Consider the following 24,814-nt stretch of genomic DNA (forward strand, 5'->3'; position numbering starts at 1 on the left):
TCTGCCCCCTGGTGGTCAGTGCATGTCATAGCGAACAGTTGAGCGGCTTTAGCATATCATTAGCTAAATGATTGGTTGAACGGCCAACTGGACGACAGGACACTTAGCATCTTAGGCTTTTATTATATAGGATCATCTTAAGAGAGAATCCATCAGCTTAGCAGCAGGCTGCCTACAGGCCTGTGGCTCACACAGAATCTCAGGAATCCCTATTTTCTGCGACTGTGGAGAGTTACAGAGAGGCTTTGAACAATAACTCAGGACGTTATGTGTTTGTTGGAGACTGGGGCACATGGCTGATGCTTACTCTTTGGGGACGGTCCATTGCTGTGCAGAAATGATCGGCTCTGGAAAAAGGAATCCAGACCTGGCGTAGCAGCCAAGTGATTTTTCACAGGTTGCTCACCTGCCCCAGCACCATTTCCCTTCTGAACAATAAATACCGCCCGTGTTACACCTGCCATGAGGTCAGATGACACAACTTAGGGGCAAACGCTCTGTAACTGTGACTCACTCTGTATTATTACTATTACATTGGTCACAGTAAGGTAAATGTAACATATTCAGAACATAAATATTGGCATATTTACTATGATAAGAAAAACATTCCATGTGGCTTCCTCATATTAACAAAATATATTTTTAACAACCCACAGGTGAAGTTTACCCAAGGAAGCACCCACAAATTCTCTAAGCTTTTTCCTTTCCCTGTTCAAGCTGAAGTCCTGCGATCAGTGTTGTCCACTGGCCTCTACTGCTCATAGCTCTCCTGGCTCAGCCGGCTGGTTCCACTAAGACTTCGTTTTCATGAACTTCCCCCTGGATGCTGCGGGGCACATGCCGAAGCCGCTGTGGGAGGAGCGAAGGGTCCGTGCCCCTCGTCCCCCTGTGGGGACAAACAGCACAGAGAGGGAGCGAGCTCACGTCCACTGCTGAGCAGAGAAGCCTACGGACACTGGAGACAGCAGCCATTTCAACAAGCCCTGCGATCAGACGTTTTAAATACTCCACGCTTAGAGCTTGTAGCTGACAAGGCCTTTTTGAATTATATTACGTTACAAACATTTCATTTTTCAAAGTCCACGCAGAAGCCAGCAAGCCCAGGGGGACTGTTAGTCAGGAAAGGCAGTTCTGCGGATCCCAGCTCCCGGTCGGAGCCCACGGAGACCACATCTGGATGCATGCAATCCGGTCATGATGTGTGTGTCCAAGGTTCCCGCCCCGCCCGCAGCGGGCGCCCACTCCGGCCCGTTCTCTCTTCCCGGGGCCGGCACAGGCCTGGCCGTGGCCTGAGCTCCCTCCTCAGCACAGGCAAGGGGCCAACGTGTTCAGAGCCCAGGTGGGCACACAAGCATGAGTTATTTGTGAAAAAATACAGCATGCTAACTTCAATTAGTTTAAACGGAAGGATGAGATAATGAGAACATTAAATGCAAAGAACATTTAAACACTAAATGCAAAATGGTAGGGCTGGAAGGGATCCAGGGAGGGCATCTAGGTGGGAGGGCTGCTTACCCGGGGTTTAGCACTTAGTACTTTTAAAATCAAACCTAACAGTAAGGGGATATTTATAGTTGGTACCAGAGACACTATGCGAACTACTTAACAGGCATCAGCCCATGGCATTCCATAAGGATGCTGTGAGGTCGGCACTGTTAACACAACCACGTGTCGGACTGTGAAACTGAAGCTTAGAAAAGCTAATAAACATGCTCAGGTTTGCAGAAATACAAAGTGCAGCCGGGACTCAAACTTGGGCCGTTCCTCCAGGGCCCCAGTTCTCAACCAGGACTTCCGTCTTCAGTGTGCCTGCCGTCACCCAGACGTGTGGACTCAGACCACCCCCACTCCCCCCAGATATGCTGAGGGGACTGATCTGGGAGGGTCCCTGATGGGCATTTCTCACAGGCTTCAGCCAACGCTGCTGCCGGTCCTACAGGCTTTCCAGGGCCCCTGAAAATGCTCAGTTTTGGCATTTTCCAGGGAAACGCCTTAACCAGATACAGGACTCAAAAAGGTGAAGGACCACTGGCCTGGTAGGAGGTTTCCCTGAAACTGAGGACCCGAGAGGAGGGCCTCATGGGGAGGACCTTGGTCTGGCCGAGCGAAGCCCACGCCCTGGTCCCTCCACGCTGGCCTAAGCCCACATCGCAAACCAGTTCCGCAACCATGGCCCACAGGCTAGCAGCCGGTTTTGTAAATAAAGTTTTATTGGAACTAGGACTGGAATGGGGTTGGGGCAGTGATTGTCCATCTTTTTCATCTCCTGGCACACACAAACTAACTGCTAAAATTCTGCAGCCCACCAAAAAATATATTTTTTACCAATCTGACAAAAAAATAGGTATAATTTTGGTTCATTCACACAGGACGGCCATGGTTGTGTTGGCTCTTTTCATCTTTTTATTTGACAAACTAAGGGAAAGGAAGTCAGTGCCCCTGACTAATTCGTCAGGCATTGCATGTTTTAAAATTTCTCCTAGCACATGGGTTGAAAATAACTGGGTTAGAGTGAGTAAGTCAGAGTCAATTCCTGTCTTTATTTAAAATTCTGATATGATGTTCATGAATTGTTTTAATTGACTTTGCTTTAAAAAAATACTCCATTAAAATATCATGTGTCTTAATTACCGCGTTTTTTGCAGCCCTTTAAATTTTGCACCTAGATGAATGCCTCCCTTGCCTCACCCTAGCCTTGGCCCTAGAACTTTCTGCCAGTCCCCCAAATGCACAGGAACAAATACCTATTTCTCAAGATGCTCAAAGGTCCCACAAGCAGGGCCCAAGTGTGGCTCGCCAGCTGGAAGGTGAGCGATGTGTGTCTGGGCTCTGGTTCTAGGGTCACGCTAGATCCAAGAGGGGTTCTGTGATCTGACACAGCCTGTCATAGGTTCACCATCACTGCGCTAGATCCAAGAGGGGTTCTGTGATCTGACACAGCCAGATACACAAGCATAGTAAAAATCACCACTTACCTCTTCTTCCCTCTCCGGGCCTATGAAACTCTAAAAGGCGGGATTTAAAGCCCCACAGATTCCTAGGCCAGGCTTGTGTTCTTCTGCCCAAGCCCCCGAGCAGGAAAAACCCAGCACCAGGGGCAGGGCTCAGGGCACCCGGCCTTACCTTGAAAGAGCATCGTCTGGCTGAAGTCGCTGCGCATGTCGTTCCGGCACACGGCCTGGACGCGGAACAGGTAAAGGCTATCAGGTGAGACATGGCTAATGGTGGCTTTCTGTAGGTGAAGAAAGAAGAGCAGTGAGCAGGTGTGGAGGCCAGCACACACCCACCTTCTAAGCCAAACCTAAAGTAATGTTAAGAACCACGTTCAGGTTTGTGTTGCCACGGAAACACCTGCTGGACACGATGCTCCCATGGACCAAAGGCTCCCTCTGGAAGGGAAGAGTGGTCAGAGAGAACCTGGCCTAGGAATCTGCTTCCAACACTGAAATGTGCAGGATAAGACGGAACCAAATCAGTCTGGACCCCGATGCTTAACTGAGGCTCGGACTGTGTCTTAGGCCCCCTTTATACTCACGAGTCTTGGACTCCTTCCATCACTAATATCCCTTATAGACTGCCATTATTTACCCGAGACGGCCTCTCAAATCACCAAGTGGACTGCTTTCCAGAGCCAGGCAGAGTTTAAACATCTGCAACAAGATCTCTGCATGTCTGTCTTTGCAGTGTTACGGTCTTGTCATACATTCTCCATGGGTAATATGGGGCAAGATGCCAGAAAGGACACCTGGCTAACGGTCAGGAAAGGTGAGATGCAGCCTTTTCACCCACTCACAGGCTGAACCTGGGCCAGGTGCTCAGTCTTTGGCCTCTGCTGCCCTCCTGTGTAAAATGGGAGAGAAACAGCGACCTCACAGGGTCCTTGTGAAAGCAAGGTGACGCAGGCCAGGCAAACCTGTTCATACGTAGCCCCCACCACACCACTGAAAGAATGGCCCTGGTCTAACACAGGGCCAGCCAGCTCCAGCTCACAGGCCAAATCTGGCCCCCTGTCTGTTTTTGTCAATAAAGTTTTATTGGCACACAGCCACGCCCATTCCTTTACATGTACCTACGGTGGTATCTACAATGACAGGGTTGAGTTGTTGCCACAGCAACCTTATGTCCCATAAACCCTAAAATCTTTACAACCTGGCTCTTTCTAGAAAACGTTTGCCAATCCCTAGTCATTAGACACCTGCCAAATCCAGGTCCCCATTCCTCAGAGCTTTATTCTCAGGGCCTTTAAAAATGAGAAAAGAGAAAGTACCTGAAAAGCAGACAGTGCTTGCTTTGTGAAGAAACAAACAAAAAAAGCAACTGAGTCCAAAGACTTCCCTAATGGATGAATGTCTTGCCACTGAAATGTGGGTTCTGGGCTGAGTATGAAAAGCAGCCTTGGAGCTTAACCGCTGGGCGGGTTTCCCGTTGCAGCCACCGAAACCTCTGACCGGGCGTTAAGTGGTACCGTGGCCACACCTGCTGCTGCGGCCTAGCCCCCGGCTCCTGTGAGGGCAGCAGGTGACGTCCCCTTAGTGAACGGTAAGCCTCATGTATGTATCTCTTTTGGAGAAGGTTAACGGTAACATCCGCCCCCAGGCCTGTAGGAGGATGGGGAAGAGGCACGTGACCTGGAAAAGGCCGCACTGACCTTACATATTCCTCTGAGGTTTCCAGGCCACAGCAACCATCCGTTGGAGAACAGTTTTGTTGCTGCTAAGTCAGCACACTTGGCTTCCCAAGGAATTAAGAAAATTAATCTTGTGTGTCCCCAAAGAAACTAGCCACCCCTAGGAATTCTCAGGGGGAAAAAAAAAAGACCTTGCAATTAGAGCATATTTTTCTCTGCATCGCTCTCTTTCTCTGAACCCAATTCACGCCTCTTCCTCCAAACCTCTGACCCAGGCTCCTGTTCAGGGCAAAGTCCCCGCTCCACCGACACAGGGATTTACTGGATTCACGCCAAGCCAGTATCTATTCATCTTCGCGTGCTTAATTATTTTTCACTTAGAACAAGACCCGCCTGAGCGCCTACGCAGCTTCTGCTGATTAATGCAGCCATCGTTACTTCAGAGAGAAAACCCCTCGTGGGTTCCCAGCGGCGACAAGAGGAAGGTCAAAACACATCACAACCTCGGGGAACTTCCGGTAGGTTCCTCTCTGATTTCACGAAGCTCCTCGTCCCCTAATGGGACCCAGATAACTATGTCTAGTGGGGAAATTGAAAATATAAGTGAAAATGAAGAAAAAGAATCTTCATCTAAAGGAATACGCCAGGTTTTATTCTATCACTGATGGAATGGGCCCCGGGGACTCCGTGCTGGGAGAAGAAGTGGGAATGATCATTAAGAATCCCACTCGGTGCGACTGCATTTGCCACGTGCACACACAGTTACGGATTTCATTCTTCCAGAGCCTGCCTTTGATTAACAATGAAAGCAGAGGCGCTCCAATCCGACTGCGTCACGTTGAGTTTCTCTGCAGAGACGTGAAGACTAGTGCTCGCTGGAGGCTTTGCTTTCACAGGGGAGGAAGAGCGGCCACCAACATCTGCTCCGAAGGGCTTTGCTGGGGTGTTGGCCACTAAACATTTATGCACGTTTTACGGAGAGTGTGGAACTGTGCATGGAGCTCACGGTGAGGTCAGATGCCAGAGTGTCTGAGAGACCGAGAACAGTGGCTAAACATGACATGGTCCCAGGGATCCCCCAGGTAGGAAGGTGAGGGGATCCGATGGGAAGGGGAGTGCGGGCAGTGGGCAGTGCATGGTGGCGGTGACAGTGGGAAAGAGCAAGAGGAGGAAGAGCTGCAGCAATATCAGCGGGTCCTTCCACACTGCTTCCCGTGCCAGAGTCTGCTGCACATGCACACAGCATCTCACATCCACAAAACCCTGTCAGATGAAAAGGCCTTAACAGAGCTTTCTGTTTCTATAGAATGAAAGACAGAGGAGTCCGTTTAAAGGGCCCAATTATAAAAAAAAGGAACTAGTTTTCCGGGTGGCGTTGGGGGGTGAGTGTGAGGGCGGATGGGGCCCAGGCAGGCTCGGCCACGGTCCACACCGGAGCTACTGCCCTGCAGCAGCGTGAGGCCGGGACCTGCCTGCAGTGCCTGGCAGAGATGCGGCGGGAGTCCCTCTCCTCACTGCAAGGGCAGCAGGCACCCCGACTTTTACCAGGTCTTTGTCGCTGTCCTTCGTGAAGGTCTTCTCCTTCTCGTCCTCGTTCTTGGTCCAGCTGTAGGAGATCATGTAGTTCATGATGGGCGGGTGGTAGATGGTCTCGGGCTGGCTCCAGGACACCTGCAGCGCCGTCTGGTTCAGGGGCTGCACCTTCATGTGGATGGGCGGGGAGCTGCAGACTGAAGACAGACGGCAAACTCAGTGGGCTCCGGGACACCACACCCCTCACTGGCCCGCCCTGTGTTCCCAGAGCCCAGGCCCGGAAACCTGACAGAGCAGCACACACAGCACCCCACTCCCGTCACCTGAACCTGCCCTCAACATTTTGCCACATCTCTCCTCCCTCTCTCTTTCTTTCTTTTTTAAAAATTATTATTATTATTTTAAAATCTTCACCTGAGGATATTTTGCCATTGATTTTTTGTAGAGAGAGAGTGGAAGAGAGAGGGAAAGACAGAAATATTGATGTGAGAGAAACACAATGATTGGTTGCCTCCTGCATGAGCCCTGACCAGGGTCTGGACTGGGGAGGAGCCTGCAACAAAGATACGTGACCTTGACTGGACTTGAACCCAGGACCCTTTAGTCTGCAGGCCAACGCTCTATCCACTGAGCCAAACCAGCTAGGGCTCCCTCCCTCTTTTGACACACACAATCACACACACACACACACAATCACACACACACAATCACATACACACACACAATCACACACACACAATCACATACACACACACAATCACACACACACAATCACATACACACACACAATCACACACACACAATCACATACACACACACAATCACACACACACAATCACATACACACAATTGATGTGAGAGAAACACAATGATTGGTTGCCTCCTGCATGAGCCCTGACCAGGGTCTGGACTGGGGAGGAGCCTGCAACAAAGATACATGACCTTGACTGGACTTGAACCCAGGACCCTTTAGTCTGCAGGCCAACGCTCTATCCACTGAGCCAAACCAGCTAGGGCTCCCTCCCTCTTTCAACACACACAATCACACACACACAATCACACACACACACTCACATACACACACACAATCACACACACACAATCACATACACACACACAATCACACACACACAATCACATACACACACACAATCACACACACACAATCACATACACACACACAATCACACACACACAATCACATACACACACACAATCACACACACACAATCACATACACACACACAATCACACACACACAATCACATACACACACACAATCACACAACCACACACACACAATCACAATCACACACACACAATCACACTCACACACACACACAATCACACACACACACACACACACACACACACACACACACACACACACACACACACACACACACACACACACACACACACACACACACACACACACACACACACACACACACACACACACACACACACACACACACACACACACACACACACACACACACACACACACACACACACACACACACACACACACACACACACACACACACACACACAATCACACACAATCATACACACACACACAATCACATACACACACACAATCACACACACACACAATCACAATCACACACACACACACACACACACACACAATCACACATACAACTGTTTTCCTGCGAAGGCATCATAAGCGAGTTGCAGATTCCCTGACACTTCACTCCTTCATAGCCCACCCTGCCTCTCCTAAGACTAAGGACATTCCCCATCTGATTGCAAGAGACCGAGTGTTTTGTGCCCCCAAATTCAAGTTGAAACCTAATCCAAATGTGGTGGCACTGGGAGGTGGGGCTTTGTAAAGTGATTAGGTCATGAGGGTGGAGCCCTCATGTGTGGGATTAGTGTCCTTATAAAGAGGTCCCAGCGAGCTCCCCGCCCTTCTCGGGAGGACACAGTGAGGACGCAGCACTATGCACCAGGAGGTGGGCTCTCACCGGACAGGGCACCTGCGGGGTCTGATCTTGGACTTCCCAGCCTCCGGGAGCCTGAGAAACAAATTTCTGTTGTTTGTAAGCCACCCAGCCCATAGGAGTTTGTTACAGCAACCTGAGCGAAGACAAAACCCTAGAACCACGATCATGCCTAAGAACATAAACAGTAATTCAATAGTACTATCTGATGCACAGCCCGTATTCAAACTTCCCCAATCGTCTCCAAAAGATTGTTTATAGCCATGTCCCCCTTACCAGAGTTGCATTTCATTATATAAGGCTTTAGTCTCTTTTTAAAAAATTTATTTATTTATTGTTTTATCCTCACCTGAGGACATTTTCATTGACTTTTTAGAGAGAGAGGAAGGAAGAGAGAGAGAGAGGGAAGAGAGAGAGAGAGAGGGAGAGAGAGAGAGAGAAACATCTATGTGAGAGAGAAGCATTGATAGGTTGCCTGGACTGAACCTACAACCTAGGTATATGCTCTGACCAGGAGTCAAACCCACAAGCTTCCGATGTACGAGACGATGCTCTGACCCACTGAGCCACTGGCCAGGGCAGCTTTTTCAGCCTCTTTTAATCTAGCATAGTCACCTGATCTTTTCCCCTTGATGACTTTTTTATAGAAACCAGGCCATTGGACCTGTGGGGTACCCCAACCAACTAAAATTGTAGATCAAACACCACTGTAAGCATATCAGAGGGAATAAATTTAAAATGAGACGTTAAATAAGTTTAAAGCAAAGGCGCGCACACACACACACACACACACACACACTGGCTGGCCCAGCAGGACCTCATGGAATAGTTCCCCAACGTGGGCACAGGAAAGCCAGGCTCACCCCCCTTCCTCTTCCCTGTGGCGCAGGTTTGAAGGGACACGGGTTCTGTGTCCACCTACCAAAGGGCTGAGCTATCAAGTCAGCCTTTAATAGCGACGTTTTAGTTCCAAGTGTGCGCTTTCCCAGCCCCTGGGGTTCCTGCTGCCACTGGGCTCGGAGTCGGGGCCATGTCTCTCAACCTTGGGACTATTGATATTTGGGCCAGATACTGTTTGCTCTTGGGGCCTGACACCGTAGGGCAGGGGTCCTCAAACTACGGCCTGCGGGCCACATGCAAATACAAATATTGTATTTGTTCCCGTTTTGTTTTTTTACTTCAAAATAAGATATGTGCAGTGTGCATAGGAATTCGTTCATAGTTTTTTTTCAAACTATAGTCCGGCCCTCCAACGGTCTGAGGGACAGTGAACTGGCCCCCTGTTTAAAAAGTTTGAGGACCCCTGGTGTAGATCAAAACCTGGGTTTTCTTCACATCCAGTAAAAGGGCAGAGGAAGAATCGATTTTAAGAAAAGTATAGCAGAAACTCACCCAACGATCCAAGAGGAAAAGGAAGCGTGTCATGTATCTGGTCCACCCTGGCTTCTGGAAAGGCTAGAGATATAGGCCACGTGAGTGGGCCCACCTCTTAATGATCTCACGATGTCTCATGCAGGTTACCAAGATGCCAGGGATGCAGAGCACTTGGCATCAAACAGAATCCGATGCAGGGCCTGTCTAACTGAGTAACCATTGAGCCCGCTGGTTCCCTCAACAAATAAACTCCAGATCTGCTATTTCCACATTTACTTTTTTACCTGAAGGTCTGCAAGATAATAATCGTTAATCCTTCTCTTTTTTTCTGCCTGACCCCTACCCCTGCCCACCCTAGTCTTGCTATTCCCTATACTTCGAAAGCTCTTTCCCCAGATACCTCACTTCAAAATAAGATATGTGCAGTGTGCATAGGAATTCATTCATAGTTTTTTTTAAAACTATAGTCCGACCCTCCAACGGTCTGAGGGACAGTGAACTGGCCCCTGTTTAAAAAGTGTGAGGACCCCTGCCGTAGGGTGTTTAGCAGCATCCTTGGCCTCCACTCATTACATGCCTTTAGCACCACCCCCCCAAATTATAACAATCAATAATGCCCCCAGTAATGCCAAATGTCCCCGGGGCAGGGGGTGGGGGTGGGCAATTACCCCCGGCTGAGAACCAGTGGTCTAAATGGGGAGATGGGGGTCCCCAAAGGATCCCACCTGTGGAGCTGATATTCCTTCCTGGATGGGAGGACGGAGGGGAGGAGAGGCACTCAGTACTGTCCAAGCTCAGCGTGGAGGCGTGGACCCAGCTATGGGCCTGGGGAAGACTGCGGAAGGCACCCTGGGAGCTGAGTCAGGGGGAGAGAGGAGGGCAGGCCCAGGGACCACGGAAGGGAGGGGCCTGGGGACTGAGGGAAGCCAGGCCTGGGCCAAGGCTCAGAGAAAGAGGCGGGAGGAAACCGGGCAGCTCAGTGGTAGCCGCAGAGGCCCAGCTGAAACGTCCGGTCTTCATCCTAAGAGCACCCAGAAGCCACGGGAAAGACGTGAACAGAGAAGGACACAGGCGGGTTTGCACTTTGCAGAGATCCCTCGAGCTTCAGCTGAGCCGGAATCTGGGGGACTGGAGTGAGGAGGGAGCCGGGGAGCAGGTGCTGCCGGCTGCTCGCTGCTGGAGACCAGGGAGGGAGGATGAAGAACTGCGGTTCTAGAGCGAATGGTTAGAGTGAGGATGGCACTGGGGGCGGGAAGGGTGGTTGAGGGGAGGAGGTAAGCCAGAGGGACCGTGATGTGGCTGTGGTGTCTCCCAGGAGCCCACCATAGCCAGCTTCCCCTAGAACCCTGAGCCCCAGGCCGCCCCAGGGAGCAGGACGGCGTCCCCGCCGGAGGCACCGGCCCTGCTGTGAGGAGCTGGCCGCTGGAGAAAAGAGGACATCGGTTCTGACAGGGAGGCATCCGCTCGCTCTTCAATGCCAAATCACGCTGCAGCCGAGAGCTCTGCTTTGTGGCTGCGACAGGAGGAAGGATAAATTAATGAGGCATCCCCACTGCCCCAGAGAACCCTGGGGGCATCGCGCCGCCTGCCACACAAATGCCACCGGAGCAGGGACATCAAACAAAGAGTGTGAGCGAAGGCTCCACAGAGACGAGGCTGAGTGGCAGCGTGGACACTAGGTGGCGCTGACATACCGTTCAAATACCCCAACCTTCAAGTTTCTCAGGAAGGCAGAGCAGGGGAAAGTCAGGAAAAGACCTGCACATGCCAATAATGAACCAAGATTGATATACTGGGAGCTCCGGTTCCTTGCAGTGACGACCATGTCAGAACCCTGACTTCTGCATCTTCTCTCAGCTCCTGCCATATTCCCATTCACCTCCTTATGCTGACCGGCAGTGGGCTGCATGGGATGCGCATATCTCTCATGGTTCCATCATCACCACATAAATAATTCTATCACCCACACGCAGATGCAACCACTGTTATTTATTCTTTAAAATTAAAATAGCTGGGTTCACTTTGCTGATTAAGATGATTCATGTTAATGTTTTTAAAAAGAAACCCAAGTAGTACAAAAAAAGTAAGAAGAGTTTTTTTTAAAAAAATCACCCCAAATTCCAGCGCCCAGAGATGAGTATCGTGAGCTAGCTGGGGAGTCGGCGTCCAGGTATCTCTTCCTACCCGCGGAAAAGCAGACACACAATCTGATGGAAAGGGGGATGATGCATTACAGCATCGCAGCTGGAGTTTTACTGCTGCTGTGGGCTCTCCTCAGTAAGGCATGCAGGTACCTCCTGGTCAGCGAATGGAGCCTGGTATCGCTGCTTGGAATGAAGAGACAGAACTCCACCACCTCAGTGTACCAGAAAGTACTGCACTGAGTCCACGAAGGAGGCATGTCTGTTCTCCCTCTGACAGGACCACCCACCAGGGCAGGACTTCAGTTCCCCATTGGCCTCCACAGACCACTTCTGAGCTGCGGGCCGGGGGTCTGCAGGTGGGGGAGTGGCATCCAGATGTATGGGGCAGGCAGGTGGAACAGACATTTCCCTTCTGCTGTCTGTCTCCCTCCACCACCTCGCTGTGGCCAGACCTGGAGGAGGCATTTGCAGAGCACCAGGAGGACTCAGAGCAGGACTGGCCAAGTTGCTCTGCCAATAGCCGGTAGTAAATATTTTCGTTTTGCGGGCCATACAGTCTCCATACATCACAAATACCCAACTGTGCCTTCGGAGCACAAAGCAGCCCAGGCGACATGCATGGGGATGAGTGTGGCTGTGCGCCAATCAAACTTCTCTCATGGACGCTGCATGTCAATTTCACATCCTGGTCACGTGTTATTAAGTCTTCCACTGCCTGTGATTTTTCAACCGTTTAAAACATAAAAACCATTCCCAGCTTATGGCCGTACAAACGGTGGTGGTGGGTGAGTCTGGGTTTGCTGATCCCAGGCCTCGAAGGTACAGGGAGGCCACACCTTTGCTGACACGTGTCCTCAGCACTGACCTCTGTCCCCAGCACATCTGGCAGCCTCTCTAAACACATCCCCCTGCGAGGTGCTCCCTGCACCAGCCCCCCTCCTCGGGCTGCTTCCATTCCCACTGGTGTCTGCCTGCTTCACACAGCCCTCGGACGATGCCCACGCCAGCCCTGAGAAGTTCTGTCTTCAATCTGAGCCACCTTTGACTGTGAACCTAGACTTTCCTGAATAGTGAAAAGGCTTCTAGCAGAGCCCACGGTCCTCTGGCTCTAAAGCAACATCAAGGGTATTTTCTCAGTGGCTCCGCAAGTGCATGGGAGGTGCCCACCCCACCCCACCCCTCTTCATTTGGGGTGTTAGATACACCACTGTGATCCGTGGTGTGAAGTCGGTGTAATTTCCAAGTGCCTTAAACTATTGAGTTGAAGGTCCTCCCAGGCACCCTGCCTCCTCCTTTTCTCTCCTGAGGCAACAGGCCAATTATTGTTCAGGATTCCGAGAGGTAGACAGCACAGCTCAAACACAGCCGCGTGGTGCCACTATTCCACCAAGCTTGTCAGCAGAATGAAACTGGGGGTGGGAGTGGGGTGCGAGATCATACACCCCAAGGGTGTTGTCCGGCCAGCCTGGCCTGAGCCAGGGGAGGGGACCGGGCAGGAAGAGAGTGGGCACTGTCCCTTCTCAGGTAGAGGGGACCATTCCAATGTAACAGCACGTCAGCTGCCCCCCCCCGCCCCCCGTCCCCCAGCTCAAATGCCTGTGTTTCCTTTCTCGCCCCAGCTCAGCTCGAAACCTTGAATATGGAGCCGGTTAGGGGAAACTTCCAAAGAAATGGCCTCAGGGAAGGACTTCCCTTTTGAAGGGTATCAAAGAGGGCTCCGTGAACACAAATCCCCCTAGCCGACCAGGCAGAACTGCAAACCTGGAACCTGGCCCCCTCCCTCCCCTCCTGCCCAAGGTCTCCGGAGAGGGAGTGTGCAGGGCCAGGTGCCAGAACTAGAGGGAGGGGGTCGCAGCGGGACCCGCTCCAGCATCCGGGGAGTTACAGCTCCCAACAGGATCTGGCTGGAGCTGCCAGCTGCCTAGGACACCCATGGGCCGGGCCGGGGGTTCCTCTCAGGTGATCCAGGAGGCACTTCAATTACTCTCCCCACTCAAGATGAGTGAGAGCACTGGGGTCCCAGGCTGGCCAAGGACACAGTGGGGAGGAGGGTTCAGAGCGGGGACCCCATCTGTCACATCCCACACCGGAGGGTCGTGCACATTGCAGCCTCAGACACCTCCCACATCTGCCTTCCTATCTGCGGGTGGGAATCAAGCTGTCAGGAGGGTTAGTCAAAGTGCTTAAAGAATGAAAACGGCCCCATGAAGGGCTATGCGCCTATTCTAGCCTCAGGTCCATGGCTGCTTCTGCGGGTTAACAATCCTTCCCACAACAAAGCTTCCTTCCCACTCCTCCTCTCTATCTTCCCAGCTTCTCTGTTCTCAGTGACAGATCAGAGTCCAGGGTCTGCAATTTCCAGCCTTCACCTCTTCCAAGGCCCCACTCTAACACCCGCTGCTGCCCAATCACCATCCTCCCCCATCAGAAATGCACACTAAGTTCCAGGTTCCTCAGGCTCTCACAGGGATGCTGGAAATATACGCAGCGTGCAGGCTGACCACGCCCAAGACCTTCCCTCGGTGCCAGTCTGTGCTGACACAGCAATAGTACCAAGTCCAAGCCTGGCTCCGGGCTGAGTTAGCGCATTTCACCAATTATGTCATCAACTCCTCACTGTAATTCAGTGGGGCTGCTGGCTCCATCATCACGTCTGCTCACGTCTGTTTTCGAGACCGAGATCCAAGGGGTCATTCATCCTCGTATTTACTCAGGCGTCAGACTACTTCAGTTCTGGAAGTACCAGCTACGTGGTCTTAGATAAATGCGTGACGTGCCCAAGCACCTGCTGGCTGACGTGTAGGAAGTGTGCTCTAAGGAGTAGCTATTGTTAAACAGTTAATGAGGACCTACTATACGCCAGGACCCTGCCCAGGAACTAGCCACAAAGGTGAACACAAGTTGATAAGGCTCTTGACCTCCCGGAGATTACGGTCTATAGGGAGAAATGCACCCACCACTTAACCCCCACCAATCAGTTCTGTATCTATAAACGTGTTTGTTTTTAGATTCCACATATGAAAGAACTCTTATAGTATGGATCTTTCTCTAACTTATTTCACTTAGCACAATACCCTCTGGTCCATCCATGTTGTCGCACGATTTCATTCTTTTTTCATGGCTGAACAATAGGCTACTGTATATATGCCACAATTTCTTTACTATTGTTAAACAGTTATTGAGGACCTACTATACGCCAAGACCCTGCCCAGGAACTAGCCACAAAGGTGAACACAAGTTGATAAGGCTCTTGACCTCCCGGAGATTACAGTCTATAGGGAGAAATGCACCCACCACTTAACCCCCACCAATCAGTTCTGTATCTATAAACATGCTTGTTTTTAGATTTCACATATGAGAGAACTCTTATAGTATGGATCTTTCTCTGTCTAACTTATTTCACTTAGCACAATACCCTCTGGTCCATCCATGTTGTCGCACGATTTCATTCTTTTTTCATGGCTGAACAATAGGCTACTGTATATATGCCACAATTTCTTTATCCTTCCATCCATCCATGGACAATTAGGTTGTTTCCATGCCTTGCTAATTTTGACTAATTCTGCAGTGAACACTGGAGTGCAGACATCTTTCATTGTCAGGATTTTCGTTTCCTTCTAATAAGCACCCAGAAGTTGGTAGTTCTACTTTTACTTTTTTGAGGAACCTCCATACTGTTTTCCACAGAGGCTGCATCAATTTGCATTGCCACCTGCATCCTTGCCAGTACTTGTTATTTCTTGTCTCTTTTTTTATTTTTATTTTTATTGATTTCAGAGAGGAAGGGAGAGGGAGAGATAGAAACATCAATCATGAGAAACATTGATCGGCCGCCTCTGGCACACCCCTTCCTGGGGATTGGGCCGGCAACCCAGGAATGTGTCCTTGACCAGAATTGAACTGGAGGACCTTTTAGTCCAAAGAAAACCCCTGTATCCACTGAGTCAAACCAGCTAGGGCTATTTCTTGTCTTTCTGATGATAGCCATTCTAACAGGCCTGAGGTGATAGCTCATTGTCCTTTTGATTTGCATTTCCTGATGATTAATGATGCTGAGTATCTTCTTTTCATGTACCTGTTGGCTATTTGCATGTCTTCTCTTATTCTAAGACTAGAGGCCCAGTGCACAAAATTTGTGCACTTGCGGGGGGTGATCTCTCAGCCCAGCCTGTGCCCTCTTGCAGTCCAGGAGCTCTTAGGGGATGACTGACTGACAACATCCAAGGGGAGCAGGCCTAGGCTGTCAGTCAGACATCCTTAGTGGTGTCGCAGAGGTGGGAGAGGCTCCCGCCACCCCCGCTGCACTTGCTAGCCATGAGCCCGGCTTCTGGCTGAGCGGCGCTCCCCCTGTGAGAACGCACTGACTACCAGGGGAAAGCTCCTGCCTTAAGCATCTGCCCCCTGGTGGTCAATGCACATCATAGCGACTGGTCGTTCCGCTGTTCGGTAGATTTGCATATTAGCCTTTTATTATATAGGATTTGGTCTTTGTCCCCAGTCCCTGACAAAGGGCTCCTAAACTCCTTGTAAATTCCTAGTCATCAGAGCACTAGCAGCATCTTTTGTTCTGTGGAGGTGACTGCGTGGGCTTGTATACCTTCTGGATTAAGGCTGGTCACTGGAAAAACCAAACCGTGATTAGAAACTGGAAATTTTCAGCCCCTCCCTCCTTTTCCAGAGAGGGCAGGGGGTCTGGAAATAGACTTAATAATTGATATGCCTACGTGACAAAGCCTCAATAATAATCCCAAAAGTATGGGGTTCAGGGAGTTTCCAATCTGGCTGTTCATCTGTTTCCTTAATCACATCCTTTAATCAACTGGTGATTGTGGTTCCCTGAGTTCTGTGAGCCACTCTAACAAATTAATGGAACCCAAAGAGGGACTTGTGGGAACCTCTGATGTGTACCCAAGTCAGACAGAAGTTGTGGGTAACCTGGGGATCCGTTACTTGTGACTGGCATCTGCCGTGGGTGGGAGGAGTCTTGTGGGACTGAGGCCTCAACCTGTGGGATCTGACACTATCTCCAGGTAGATGGTGTCAGAACTGAGTTAAACTGTAGGACACCCAGCTGGTGTCGCAGAGAATTGCTGGTCACAGGTGGTGACCAGAAGCGTCAGAAGTGAAGTGTTCTGTGTGAAAGTGAAGAAGAAAGACAGGAGGTTGACAGGGTGCTATTTCCCTTCTCAGGAGGAAGAACATTTCCTACTTCACTTGTGGAGTTTCTTCTACATCACCAACAGCACCCGCTCCATTCCACGAACAAGCCCTGGTGTGCAATTCTGCTTCCCAGCCAATGATGGAGTATTCGATCTCTGTGTAGCAACTGCCATGGAAGACAGCAAGTTTGCAAACTTCCTTATCCCGTCAGGGCACCGTGCACTGTGTCTGCTGTGCATGTAACAGAGCCACACGCTCAATCCCACAGCGGCAGCCTGTGTGGGGGGGCAAAGGTGAACACGTGCCTCTGACTCTCCCCCATGATACTATTCCTGACCTCTCCCACCGCCTTAAAGTCTTCTTTCCTACGCCACCTCCCTCTTCCTCTGCGAGCTACTGGCCATGGGAGGTGCCCATGTCCTGTGCAGGAAAACGCATTGTTCAGCGTGGCGCTAAGGGAGGTGGCAAAGTTCAGGATGATGCGTCTTCCCGGCCCCACTTGACGACAGCTGCCTCTGGAACCCTGGGTGGAGGGCTGCGTCCCATGTACCCGGGGGCCCTTCCCTCCTTCAACTTGAAGGTGCTGGGATTTCCTGCCGAAAGGGCCAAGTAGACGTCTCCCTCTCTCACCGAACACAGCATCCTTGCCACGCGACACCTTTTAACTTCCAAGGCTTCCCACTGCCTTGAGGTAGTCTGAGCCCAGAGTCCGTACCAGAGGCCGGTGCAGGCCGGGTGGGCAGATGCCAGCACCCTGCGCTGGAGCCGGGCTTCCTCTAGCTCAGTCTCCCACTTCCCACCACTGAGAATCGTTACGGCCCGTTTATCCTGAAGAAACACCTGGTCACTCAGAGGCCCACAGCTGCCCTCGGGAACTGGAGACTGTCACCTACACCCCACCTCAGATCTACGCCCCAGGAGCTGTCTGTCAGCAACCCCAACGGCCATGGCGAGCGAGCATCAGTGACCCACACGGACGGCTTGGCCAGGCTTCATTAAACCACTGACTCTACGTGATTAAGAGACAGAGGCCAGGGTGCCCTCGCCTCTTTCTTATTTGGCCCTAAAATAATTTTTCTCTTAGAATTAGGTATCACCGAGGCCTGCTACCTAATACAGTGGGGCCTTGACTTACGAGTGTCCCGACTAACGAGTTTTTCGAGATACGAGCCGTCTCTCGGCCGATTTTTTGCTTTGAGTTGCGAGCTAAAATTCGGGTTACGAGCCAGCTTCAGATACCCCACCGCTAGTTGGCGCAGCGAACGTCACAGTGAACGCCACAACATCAGCCCAGCATCACGTGTCTCACTCATTCACTTTTTGATTTGACATACGAGTAATTTGAGTTACGAGCTCCGTCACGGAACGAATTAAACTCGTAAGTCAAGGCCCCACTGTATATTTAAAAAGAGTGTCCTGGGTCTTGCCTGACATTCGACTAATAAGCTTTGGCACCTGCCTCGTTATCAGTTCTGGCTCAGGGAGGCCGCAGGATGAGCCTGATTGTTGGGATGCCCGCTGGGGTCTGACCCCTAGATGTGGCACCTGCCCCAACTGGCCTGTGGCAAGGATGCCCTCAATGGTATGGCTCCAGGGTCTCCCTCACCTGGGAACTGGCGTCAAGTGGCTCCGCTTGGGCTTGGAGAAGAGGACCCAGAGGAAAACGGGGGGGAGGGCTGCCACTAGCATGGACAGACCAGGCTCTGCGCAGGCAGTGCCCCTCACGGGGACTCACGTGCAGCACCAGGGCGGGACCGGCCACTCACCCTCCGGAATCAGGGTCCCTCTGCTCCGAGGAGCTGGGCTCTGGCTGCCTGGTGAGTGCCCAGTTCTCAGTGGTTACTACTCTCTTCTCTGAGTAGGGTCTCTCTTCCTCCCTCTCCTGGGAAACCTTTGCAGGTGCCAGCTCAGGGGCATGGGAACTGCAGGCACCGTGCGCTTGATAAATAACACCTGTTAGTACTTAGTGTCAGACATACAGACAGCGCTTTCGGAACACGGGCATAGATTTTAAACAGAACAGCCAAGACACTCGTTTTGGTCCACGCCGGTGCTTCGGAATCACACAACCAGTCCGGGGAGGGCCCCAGAGTGATGTGGCAACCATGACAACCACCAGCTGTGCTGAGAAGAAACGATGACTTGAGAGGACTGGATGCGGGCTTCCAATTTACAGACAGGCCTCAGGGCGGATGAGGTGAGACCGTTTCTCTTTTTTTATCCTCACCCGAGGATATGTTCATTGATTTTCAGAGGGAGAGGAAGAGAGAGAGAGAGAAATATCGATGTGAGAGAGAAACATGGGTCAGCTGCCTCCCGTACGCACCCTGACAGGGATCGAATCCCATGGGTGTATGGGACGATGCTCCAAACAACAGAGCCACCGGCCAGGGAGAGACTTTCTTGTGACAGGAGAGAGCCAGGGTTCTGTCCAAGTTACTGTCCCTGAAGAAAAACCACCGTAACCAGCGAGTGTCTGTGGAGCGAGCGGGAGAGTGGGGAAGACAGACTTGTCTCCGCGGGGCTCCTCCTGTGATTCCAAGGAGACGCACACACACCTCCGGCCTCATGCTCCCTGGTTATCGAGACAGGGGAAGTGAGTCACTCTGGGAAAGAGTGCTGGTGGCCTTGGTTAGTTTCCAGACGTTGTCTGTGAGCACCACAGCGCCCACACAAAGCCCATGCTGAGGAAGATTTTTCTAGAGCAAAGAAAAGCTGAAGCCGTAGGAGGGTGGCCAAGTCGGCCTTGAAGATCAAAATGCCACACCTGCCTGGAGACGGAGGCTTAAGTAATTAGGTAATATTTATAGTGTGAAGGCGACAGCCGCCCTCGGCGCCTGTTACAGGTATCAGCTCAACAGCTCCCCAGCCAGGAGCAGGGCTGCCGGGCAGCGTCCGCCACGGCGCCTGCACCTCCACATGCCTCATTCTCACTGTGAGGCGGGCAGGGCGGCTGCTCCCTGGGAAGGACAGGAAAGCCCTCTCTCCAGGGTGTCTGAGATGAACGCTCCCATCCAAGTGGCTTATGGTAAGGTGAAGATGGCTTCCCCAATCCTAGGAGCCTTTCCGATTCCGGGAAGTGACGTGGAATCCTACTCCAAACGCCTGGCCAGCCTTTCCCACGGGAGCACGCAGCCCGGCGAGATCCCATGCCCCACTGTGTCTCCTCTTGTGAAAGGAATCTTTTTACTCCTGGCCCCGTGGCATGTGTGGGTGAGCTCGGTCCATCTGTCCCTCCCTCCCTCCTCACCTTCCGTCCACACCTCCCTCCCTCCCTCCATTCATCCTTCCTTCCATCCATCCATCCATCCATCCATCCAATATTTACTGAGAAGCTAATAGTGAACACTGCACTCGCTCCAACAACAACAACAAAAAGACAAAAAGACAGTCTCATGGAGCTTATGTGGGAATGGGAGAACTAAATATTAGGAAAAAAATCACACAGATGCATGGACATGAGGCTGAAAGAGAAAATACTGGTGTTTAGACACAAGGGGCTCGGCCGAGGCCGCCAGGAAACCTCCCTGGGGACGGGACCCTGGAGCTGAGCTATGGAGGCTGAGAGGGGCTGCTTAGGCGCTGAGAGGGGCTGCTCAGGCACAGAGGTGGGCAGGGCCTCTCAGGCAGAAGGAACAGCTGGTGGACTGAAGGGTTGGATGCCAAGGGAAGTGAAGTGCAAGATGGGGCTGGGGAGGGAGACAGGGTGTGGAGGCCACACTGATGATTGTGGATTTCATTGGAAAGGTTTTAGCAATTTCCAAGGCTGTGCACTTCCACTAGGAAGAGAGCATGGTCCCCAGTTCTGAAAGTTATTCTCCAGTGGCCATGTCACATGTAGCAGGTTGTTCTGAAACATACAAAGAAGCCACTGCTGACCCACAAACAGGAAAGTACAATTAGCCCTCGCTGGTGTTGGCTCAGTGGTTTGAGCATCAGCCCTTGGACTGAAGGCTTTGATTCTAGTCAAGGGCACGTGCCTCGATTATGGGTTCGATCACTGGCCCTGGTTGGGGGGTGTGCAGGAGGCAACCAACAGATGTTGTCTCTCTCACATTGATGTTTCTGTGTGTGTGTGTCTCTCCCGCTCCCGTCCAATCTCTTTGAAAATCAATGGGAAAAATATCCTTGAGTAAGGATTAACACCAACAAAAAAGAAAGCACAGCCTAAACCGGTTTGGCTCAGTGGATAGAGCGTCGGCTTGCGGACTGAAAGGTCCCAGGTTCGATTCCAGTCAAGGGCGTGTACCTTGGTTGCGGGCACATCCCCAGTAGGAGATGTGCAGGAGGCAGCTGATTGATGTTTCTCTCTCATCGATGTTTCTAACTCTCTATCTCTCTCCCTTCCTCTCTGTAAAAAATCAATAAAATATATTATATATATATATATATTTTTTTTTTTTAAAAAGAAAGCACAATTATTTGCAGAGTACTTCCCATGTCCCAGGCTCTGTCATAGATGTTCCCTGCACTGATTCACTTAAAGGGCCACAAGCCAAGGAGGGACTGTAATTATAATCTTCATTTACAGACAAGGAAACAAGACTTAGACATTAACTAGGGCAAAAAAGATTTAAAAGTTAATGGTTGACCCGGAATTTCAGTCCAGGTGTGCTTGACTACAAAATCTATATTCTTACCCAGTGCCTTATATTGTCTCATTATTCATTCACTCATTCACTTATTCATTCAATGAACAATGACTGTTCGCCTACTATACCCTAGGCACTGTGTGAGGCCCTGCTGATTCATGGATGCACAAGGTCGTCAGCCGAGAAGGCCCCATGGCCCAGATAGAGAGGGTGCACCGGCCCTCCCAGCGACTGAGCCTATGATCAAGGCCTCAGCAGCCTGTGCCCTGAGCACCCAGCATCACCTGCGAAAAGCACGCCAAGCAAACGAAGACTGGTTCCTTGTGAAAAGCTACCCCCGGTCTTCAGGAAGAGCACCATATTCCCACAGCACATCCAGTTGCAAAGCTCCTTCGTTCGGGGAAGGGGTAATAAATAAACTGTGTTCGAGCCGCCTGCTGGCAGCTAGAACAGAGAGGCCTCCGCTGTGGATTCATCGGAGCCTGGCAGTCCTTGGAAACTGAGCGGACGCTGCCTTTGCACAGAAGAGGGTCTGGGCTCACAGCGCAGCCCTGCCACTTCCTGGCGAAGGGCTCTGGACAATCACCTGCTCTCTCTGAGTCCCAGTCCCCTCATCTATTAAAGAGAAACCACAACACCGCGTTTCTCTCTTTGCACCCCCACAACCTTCCCTCCAAACTGTTAGGAACCTCAGAGGCTCTAGTCCCAAATCCATCCCTAAGGATCACGTCTACCTTCGCCAGGATCGCTGGCATCCAACCACTGGCATCCTGCCCGGAATATTTCTATCAGCCTCCCGCCGGTCTGGCAGACTCCACCCCAGGTCCTCTGCAAACACTCCTCACATCACAGAGTGAGGGCTCACACACCTTTCAGCTCATTCAATAGCTCTGCTTTGGCTCCTCCGGAGGCCTCCCACTGCTGTAAGAATACAACCTTAGATCCTTAGCAAGAAAAATCTTTCCCACCCTTCACCCTCGCTTGCCCACCTCTCCATGCTGCCTCCCATGCCCCAGGGCCTTTGCAAATGACCTCTCCCTCTAAGAACTTTGCCGGGCTGGCTCCCTGGCACCACCTGTCCTGTCCAGGGCAGGTCCCTAGATCCCTTTCCCACTGCCTCCCCGCCTCCTATCACTTAGTCACCACCTGATGTAATCTCACAACAACACGAAGTTCTTCCATTGGTTGACGTGTGCCAATTGATTTCTTTCTCTCCACTAAAATGTCCTCCCGAGATGAGGAACTCCTCTCCCTCGTGTCTAGTGCCATAGTAGATGCTCAACAAATATTTGATAAATGGAAGGTGAATTCTGCCCTGGCCAGGTGCCAGGTGTCATCCAGTTCACCAAAAGGCTGCAGGTTTAACTCCCGGTCAGGGCACAAAACTAGGTTGTGGGTTCGATCCCTAGTCTGTCTCTCTCTCTCTCTCTCTCTCTCTCTCTCTCTCAAAAAAAAATAAAAATCAATAAACATATCTTCAGGTGAGGATTAGAAAATAAAAAATAAAAGAAACTGAGTCCCGACAGAGGTTGTTTGGGGGAGTAAATGAAACACTAGCACGAAGGAGGCTCGCACAGCTTCAGGTACACAAACCCCTCCCACAGCCTTTCAGCTGCAGGTGCTCCGGGCACAGCCTGGAGTCGGGAAGCGAGATGCCTGACAGATGACCAGAAACTCACTGGCTACAAACATGAAGCCGAGGCAGTTAATGCTACATGAAGTGTCTGTGAAATATCAACTCCATGCCAACCATCAAAGGCACCTTTCTTTGTAAGGGGACATAGGTAATACTTTCAACAATAAAGCTTTTAAAAAGAAACGTCTGCAATAGTTTAGAATGCACGTTCTCTAGAATCCTGTTTTTCAAAAGGAACACATCTCAGGGAATGAGACGATGTTCACAGTGCCAAATGCTGGTCAATTCAGAATAAACTGCTACACGAGGCTTGCAAAAAAAAAAAAGAAGAAGAAGAAGAACATAAAATTATAGTAACTCACGGGATGTCCAAGCATGTACAAATGTTTGATGTAACATGGCATGACCTTCAAAACTGGGAGGGCCCAGAAGTGTGGACAGCCTTAAAACCAGTCCTACTTTTTGCCTTCGTTCTTGATCATTCCTCAGCGGGAAAAGTAACAGCTAAATGGTAGTTATTTCTAAAAGGAGGAGGCTGCACAACCACGTGCTTCCCTGCACTTCTCTGGGTGAAAGTTTCTGCAAGGAGCAAGCCAACGGAGGGACGAGTTTTTTTGGGAGGGCTCCTTGCAAGGAATTAGGTGCTCCTATCAGAGCTTCTCTTAATGAGAGAAAATAACTCAAGCTCGTTAGCATGGTGAGGAGTGGGATCAAACCGAAAATAGAACAACATTAGTATTTTCTCCCCAAATAGCAGACAACCTCGATGTCAATGTCCACGTCTGAGAAAGCAATCGTGGATTCACTTCTTCGTTAATTTGGGTGGAAGTTAAAGCTTGCTCTCAGTGTGTGCCAATTGGAAGCAGGCTAGGCCCTCAGCATTCTCACGCGGTGGTACATGTCCTCACACTGCTGTTAACCAAAACACGAACTGAAAATGTGGCTAAAAAAGGGATCCCTCCATTGACAGAAGCAAAGACCATTTTTCAAAAAGCACGGCCCTGGCTTAGGAGAACGGGGTCCACGGGCAGCCCAGTGTCCCTGCCACTTCCTCTGCTTTCATTACGTCATACAGTGTCACTTTAATTAATTCATCCAATCAATTTATCAGATCAAGTGGTTTTGATCCCACTGTGATTCAAACAGGTTTCATTAAATTAATAAACCATATGTTTCATGTTGTTGGGAGGAAAGCTATTTCTCTCTGTTCGCTGTTCCAAAAGTCTTCACAATGGGCAGCATTCGGCACTTAATCACCAAACCATCTTCCGAGTGCCCCGGGTGTGTTGCAGAATAACGGAAATGACAGCCCATTAAACCCTCAAGTCTGTCCACGTTATTTACCGATACAGGGCAGGCTGGCCAACTCCATGGCCCTTAAACAAGCCTAAATACGGTTTCCATTTACTGGAACGAAAGCTTTAGACTTTTTTTGGGTGACATCCATTACAAGTCCTTCTTCAGCAAGAATACAATGTTAAGATGACTTTGCCCCCTTGTCTTTGGTGTCTCACACGGCCAATGTGTCTCATTCTTGGCATCAAAAGGCTTGATTCTGTTTTCTCTATTCCAGTACATCCAATCACCCTGACAGAGGCCAGGACGGGGCGCAGAAGCGCAGGCAGCCCCCCCAGGCTGCTCAGTGCACACGAGTTGGAGAGCGCAGCAGGGGAATGAGGAGGTGGGTGCTGTACTCAGTCCGCTGCGGCTCTGCTTACACTTCTGGTGGCAAATGACCTGGTGCTAAGGTGAACTGCTGAGTGGTTGGTTACCAAGTT

General features: G+C 50.8%; 1 protein-coding gene across 1 annotated transcript in view; it reads right to left on the reverse strand.

The window, feature by feature from the left end:
- The window catches only part of LOC106724754 (receptor-type tyrosine-protein phosphatase gamma-like), a 594,585-nt gene that overhangs the window by 4,085 nt on the left and 565,686 nt on the right, over window positions 1–24,814 (reverse strand). The window contains exons 9-10 of the mRNA XM_014533217.1: window positions 6,173–6,357; window positions 3,124–3,232 (exon numbers count right to left, since the gene is read on the reverse strand). Coding sequence (XP_014388703.1) covers window positions 3,124–3,232; window positions 6,173–6,357 — 294 coding nt within the window. The remainder of the gene's footprint in view (window positions 1–3,123; window positions 3,233–6,172; window positions 6,358–24,814) is intronic.

The sequence above is a fragment of the Myotis brandtii genome, unplaced genomic scaffold (assembly GCF_000412655.1).
Source record: "Myotis brandtii unplaced genomic scaffold, ASM41265v1 scaffold954, whole genome shotgun sequence".
NCBI classification, from domain to species: domain Eukaryota; kingdom Metazoa; phylum Chordata; class Mammalia; order Chiroptera; family Vespertilionidae; genus Myotis; species Myotis brandtii.